Below are 6,438 nucleotides of genomic sequence, written 5' to 3' on the forward strand. Positions count from 1 at the left end.
CCACCCTCTGTGGTTGAGTAGGAAATTATTCGGGTTAAATTTACCAGAACGCTCCTCTTTTAGCCTGGCGATGTGGCGTGACGCGCCCCACCTCTCTGTTTTTTCTGCGTTAATCTGTGTCGCTTTACATCTGCAGATAAAATACAAATAGCCACCAAGCGGAACATCCTATGTGCTCCTCCGCTGCTTAGGAGGGGAGCTCTGCATACACCATATATATATATATATATATATATATATATATATATATATACTGCAGAACAGTGAGTTTGGACCCTAACCAGACAGTTAGCCTCCACCTGCCTCCTGTGGTGTAGGCTCTAAAGTAAGCTACACCCATAGTTAACTAATTATAAATGACTGCAATACACCTGCCTATAGGCAGATAGATGTGCACAGGCCTACAGTATAAGATGTATCATTCGTTTTCTAAATGGTGAAACAATTTGCTATTCCTGATTGGGGCATATTCTTCCATCAGCTGGTGCTAAATTAAGAAGAATGTCCACATCATACTTTAAGTTGTGTAACAATGAAACCCACTCAATAATTAATTTTCCATAAACTGAATTCCACCCAAAGTTCTAAAATGTCTATACACTCTCTGTGGAAAGGGTTCTACAAGGAACCCCAAAAGGTTCTGCCTGGAACCAAAAGGGATATACCGGGAACCAAAATGGGTTATTCAAAGGGTTCCCCTGTGGGCACAGCCAAAGAACCCTTTTAGGTTCTAGATAGCACCTTTTTTTCTAAGAGTGTATACTGGTCCTTGAGCCAGCCTTCTATGGGACAGACACAATAACAATTATAATGCTGTTTGGGGCCTGATCTTGATGAACCAAAACAACAATAACCTGAAACAGGATTTAACAGTGCCAGTGTATACAATCCTATTCAGGCACAACAGAAAATACCAAATTCATAGAATTTCTCAATGCACCAGAGATGTTTATTCCAGGCTCTTTGGCCACGTTTCACAGGCAGCCCAATTATGATATTTTTTCTCCCACTAATTGGTCTTTTGACCAATCACATCCAATCTTTTCACATCAGATCTTTTTCAGAGCTGATCTGATTGGTCAAAAGACCAATTAGTTTACAAAAAAAATTCAGAATTGGGCTGCCTGTGTAAACGCAGCCTTTGAGGCGCAGAAAGGGTCGGAAAGGTATTGAAGTGTGTCCTCGTTGACTCGTTCAACCCTTATGGAGGGAATGGACTAGTGTGAGATACAGAGGGAACTCCCTCTGCTTTTGCCCATGCTAACTCTGATACTTTTACACCCTTGAGAGGGATGGAGCAAATGCCCACTTTGGGGAGAAGGTTGTGGAATCATATCACAGGCTGAGAGAGAAGCTCCCTGGGGTCATGACCCTTTGGTCATGTCACCTGTTGCTGAGTACAGTGATGGCAATGGCTATAGAGCTGGGAGTTTCTACAGTTCATGTGCCTTGACCCAAACCTCCTGCCCCAGCAATGACATTACAGTGGAGAAGTATTTGAACAGCAGATAAGAACAACAACTATGTATCATGAACATATAAAGCTGCTCCCAAAGAGGAATTCACTGTCAATTCAATATGCATCATTGTTTTTTAATTATCTTAATGATTGTTTGAAATACTAATAATTTAGGGTATTATTCTATGAATTAAAATAATATTAGGTTAATTTATTGAAACAAATAGGCTACCAAACATCCTACAAATGAATTTGGTTGAAAAAAATATGTTTTGTGATAAAATACAGTCTAGGGTATTAGAGGGAGCCTGAATAACTATGATTTTCCTTCTACATTTACTAGTGGCATTTGGTGATCGCTATTTGGAATAAAAGCGTTACTTCCATGCATAGGCCTGTTTCATCCCTTGAGAATAAGATGTTTTTCAAAAAGCCACAAAAGTCAACCCAAAAATATAAACTCTAAACAGCTTTGCGCTTGTTTTGCAGGGCTATAGGCTTTATGAATGTATTTTATGTCATGCAATAATATATAATATTATGCTATTTGAATAATTAATTGCCCCTTTTAACAACATGAATTAATTAAACTCATACTGCTACAGGCCTATTGTCTAACCAATACCTGCTGAATGGTCATGTCAGTAATACAAGTATAATAAACTATACTGCATGTAGCCTAACAGCATTCAAATTGTTATGGGAGTTAAATGCCATGAAAAGAATCAAAAACAACCACTTCAAAAGAATAGACTAGAATCAAGAACAAAAACACCATCACTCATTACTGTATATTAAAACATATGGCATATGAGACGCACATATCCTAAATGTATATTCTGAAGGACTATGTGAATACCGTTTCTCTCTCTGAAATCTGTGGATCCTGTTCTATTGTAACAACTTGCAAGTGACTTTACAGAAAGTATTATAAACCCATAAAGGTAAACCCTGAGAATAGTTTGGGTGTAGCATGGGACCGGCCTCTTTTAATCCAGTGGCCAAAATAGCAGTTGTGCATAGGTAATATTACTAACTAATACGCATTTTAACAATGTGCTTAATGTTACGGGTTTGCCAGAGACACTTTCCCATTCTAAAAAAACAAACATTTGCTGTAGTTTATCCGTAGCTTTGCGTCAGACTCAACACAGACTTTTTGATCATTTTCGTGGCCTTCAAATTAAATAAAACTAAAATGGTCATTTGCAACTGAAGATAGTGAACAATAATCAAGCTAAGACTTTTTTTGTAGAAGCAGAGCAACATATGTGTGAAATTTATTTAAATTGTATTTCAGCGCAATTGCACCTCGTAAATTATACAATAGAAGTTGCGCGTCAGTCTTTTAAAATATTAAAATTATTCACAATTTACAATAATTATTACAATAAAAAGAGATAATTATGATCATGAATAGACATACTGTAAACGGACATGTTTACAAACGCTTGGGTAATTATCAAATGGGGAAAAAATGAAAACCATGTTATCTTCTCTTTCTATAACTTACAGTGAACCCAAAATAATACGATTATAGTTAACCAAATGTGTTCATTCATTTGGCATCGCCCTCAACCACAAGTGGGTTTAATAAAAAGGTCAAAATGATAACACAACAACCAATATTTGAACTCATATCCTGTGCGTAAGAGACTGTATATACTCCAAAAGGAGAAATGGATAGGCTAATTTACCTTTCATTTACAAGAACATCACCATAAACATTCTGTACAAAATGCAGGTAGGCCTAGTTCAGTGATAATTTAAAAAAATAGGTAAATATTTGTTATGTTATTTTGTATTCTGTCTGCAGTTTCCATAGTCTTATGAATAGACCTAATCTATATATGTGTTAACGGAACCGTTCCGTTCACCGCAGCCGTCACATTCTGATAATGCTGCGGCAACGCGTGGAGTCTACTTTGCACCGACGGGTCCCCGGGCTCTCCGGTCGGTAAATACATGCTTATCATCTCTCTCAAGTCTCCGGGGCAAGGGCCCCTGGAGTGAGTGCTAACGGGAGGGCTTACGCTCGGCTCTGACTTCACCAGCGACCCTAACGTGCTCATGGCAGCCGAGGAGGAGACGCCAGAGCTCTGGTGCTGCGTATAGGTGATCCCGCCGTAGCCGGACGGAGAGGCGCTCATGTAGCCCTGAGAGTTCGAGATGGGGCTGTATTGGAGCGCCGACATGTCGTAGCGGTGCATGGGCTGGGGGTTGTGCGGGTGGTGGTGGTGTGAGTGATGGTGGTGCCCGCTGCCCGGGTGCTGGCTGTAAGCTAGCTGCGCCTCCTGCATCATCGCCGCGGCCGCAGCGGCTGCAGCCACTTGCCCGGAGTACGCACCGTTCGCCCAGCCGTTCATGTGCGTGTAGCCTGAGCTGGCGGAGCCCCCGTGGCACCCGGGGCTCTCTAACCTCTGGCCGACCCCGGATGAACCCATCCCGACCCCCAGACCCATTCCACCACCGCCAGCCCCAGAGAGCAGGCCACCAGCCAGAGAGTATTTGTCCTTTTTCAGCAGCGTCTTGGTCTTCCGTCTTGGTCTGTATTTATAATCCGGGTGCTCCTTCATGTGCATGGCTCGTAACCGCTTCGCCTCGTCGATGAAGGGTCTCTTCTCCGCTTCAGTCATCACCTTCCACTCGGCGCCCAGCCGCTTGCTGATCTCGGAGTTGTGCATTTTGGGGTTCTCCTGGGCCATCTTTCTCCGCTGCCCACGGGACCACACCATGAACGCGTTCATCGGACGCTTCACCCGGTCCTGATTCGCTTTGGATCCACTGTTCGGTCCCGTTTGGCCCGAATTTGTGTTCGTTTGGGGTCCAGGGGAATGGAGGTCAGTCTCCATCATCATGCTATACATTCACCTGGTTTTCAAACTTTCAAACAACAGAGAAAAAAAAAGTCAGTTCAGTCGGCGCGCGAGTCTGGCAGAGCAGGTGCACACGAGGGATCAACAATCCTACACCTCAAAAAGAGTTAAATGTAAACTGAATTAATAATCCAAGAAAGAGGGGTTCGCAGAAATGTTCTGTGCGTGCTTTATCTCCTCTCCGGTTGTTGGTTCACATCCACTGACAGAATGCGCCTTTGAGCCACTTTCCCTGTCAGAGTTGAGAAGTTAGTTAAAGCCGCAGCCATACGATGCGCCTTGACAGCGGTTAAATGAGCCACGAGCGGCCAATGGCGTTCTAGAAGCAGAGCGATTTGCATGGCGCTCAGTCAGGTGACGCTGAGCTAGTGAAAGAGGAACACACTGGGGGAACATGGTGGATAACATTGCGGGGGCATGAAATCTGAATCCGTTTGCCACTTTCAAGACGAGACTTCTAGCCTAAAAGTTATTCAACCGCATAGCCAGTATCCTGTCGAGGCCTATACGTTTTAAAAGCTAGAGAAATGGTCATAGGCTACTTTTGTTGAATGCATTTGAAGTAAAATAGTGAGTATAGCCTGCATGCATGCCATATTTAGGAAGCCGATAGACAATTCGAAGATTGTTGTCTTATTGAGGAAGCCATGCATTAGGAATCAAATAGACAATTAGATGGCCACACACGCACGCACGCGCGCACACTCACGCATACACACACACACACACACACACACTGTATTGGGTCATTAACCACAACCTAACCGTGCTTAAAAGGGTGGCTTTATCAGATGTCATACTTCTGTAAACAAGCCAATGGAGTTGTGGGCTGCAGGAAGAGATTTCACTATTTCTAATCAGCTGTTAAAGAGGCTAAAGCATCAACACAACACTGAGTAACTGGGGGCAGATTTGAGATTATAGACTGTCATTGCCGTCATCTGATGGGGAACAGCATGGAAGCCTGCTATGCGCCGTGATGTTCACATGTGTTGCCATAAGACTTCCCAAAGACGTTTTGTAAACATACATGGACATCAATGTAAATAATTATGTGACAAGGTATAGGCTTGGTGATAGAAAGTAAACCATAATTCGTTTTTTTTTAAAGATGTGGAAACACCACGCAAGTTAGTGGCAATGCTGTATTTTTAATTACACGATTGGGGTTAATAGTTTTAGGACTAAGCCTATTTGCTTTCAAGGCTCAACCGACACATGATCCGCGCACACATAATTCACATTTCATAGTTGACCTCCCCTGAAAGGCCCAATCAGCGGCCAATTGAAAGGCAAAACAACATACCCCATTCCCCACGGCGAGGCTAACGATTTAATCAGTGTATCATAGTTTGTTGCTTTTAATTAGGTTGATATAGCCTTCAACACGGGAGCAGGATTATTCAGATGTAGGCCTGTCTATCCCTCTGCGTTCCGTAATATGGTTAAGGAATCTCACAATGGTCAATAACCTCCTGGCGACCCACGTCTCATGGTTTACGGCTCGAAGATTAGACACGCCGAGAATGGGCTACTGACACAAGCGCGCCAACCGAGAGCGCACTGATACCACTCTTCCTAGATCAAATCGAAATAAATATGAGCCTCCCTTTTGACTTCACATCACAACTCTTGCCACCTGGCTACAACAACTAGGCCTACTATAGTAATACTGACAAGGACATTTGTAGCCTAATAATAACAAATCAGAAGCATAATAATAATATTAATAATAATAATAATAATAATAATAGGCTACATTATAGCCTATAATAACACAATATCATAGGCCTGTTATTACCGGTATACTAATTTAGGTCTAGATATAGTTTCGATGAATAAGTTAGGACAGAATCCACGGTTTGGTCATTATAGCCTAATCTTTAAATTGTGATAACACAAACATGCCATTGAATTACCTTCACAGGCCTGTAGGCTAATAACATGTAACGATTATTGCAATTGAAAATATTCTAATAGTATGAAAATAGCGTTTTGCTGTAATAAACCCATGGTCTGTTGGCTGATCGTTGGTTTCTCTCCCTCTCTCTCTCTCTCTCTCTCTCTCTCTCTCTCTCTCTCTCTCTCTCTCTCTATATATAT

General features: G+C 42.2%; 1 protein-coding gene across 1 annotated transcript; it reads right to left on the reverse strand.

Annotated features, from left to right (window-relative positions):
- Window positions 1-3,303: 3,303 nt before the first annotated feature.
- On the reverse strand, window positions 3,304-4,326 carry LOC311143266 (transcription factor Sox-1a-like; the record flags this gene model as incomplete). Its single annotated transcript, XM_084179091.1, has 1 exon — window positions 3,304-4,326. The coding sequence occupies one exon, from the start codon at window positions 4,324-4,326 to the stop codon at window positions 3,304-3,306; it is 1,023 nt and encodes a 340-aa protein (XP_084035217.1).
- Between the last annotated feature and the right edge of the window lie 2,112 nt (window positions 4,327-6,438).

This window comes from Coregonus lavaretus, assembly GCF_964263955.1.
Source record: "Coregonus lavaretus genome assembly, chromosome: 16".
Classification (NCBI taxonomy): domain Eukaryota; kingdom Metazoa; phylum Chordata; class Actinopteri; order Salmoniformes; family Salmonidae; genus Coregonus; species Coregonus lavaretus.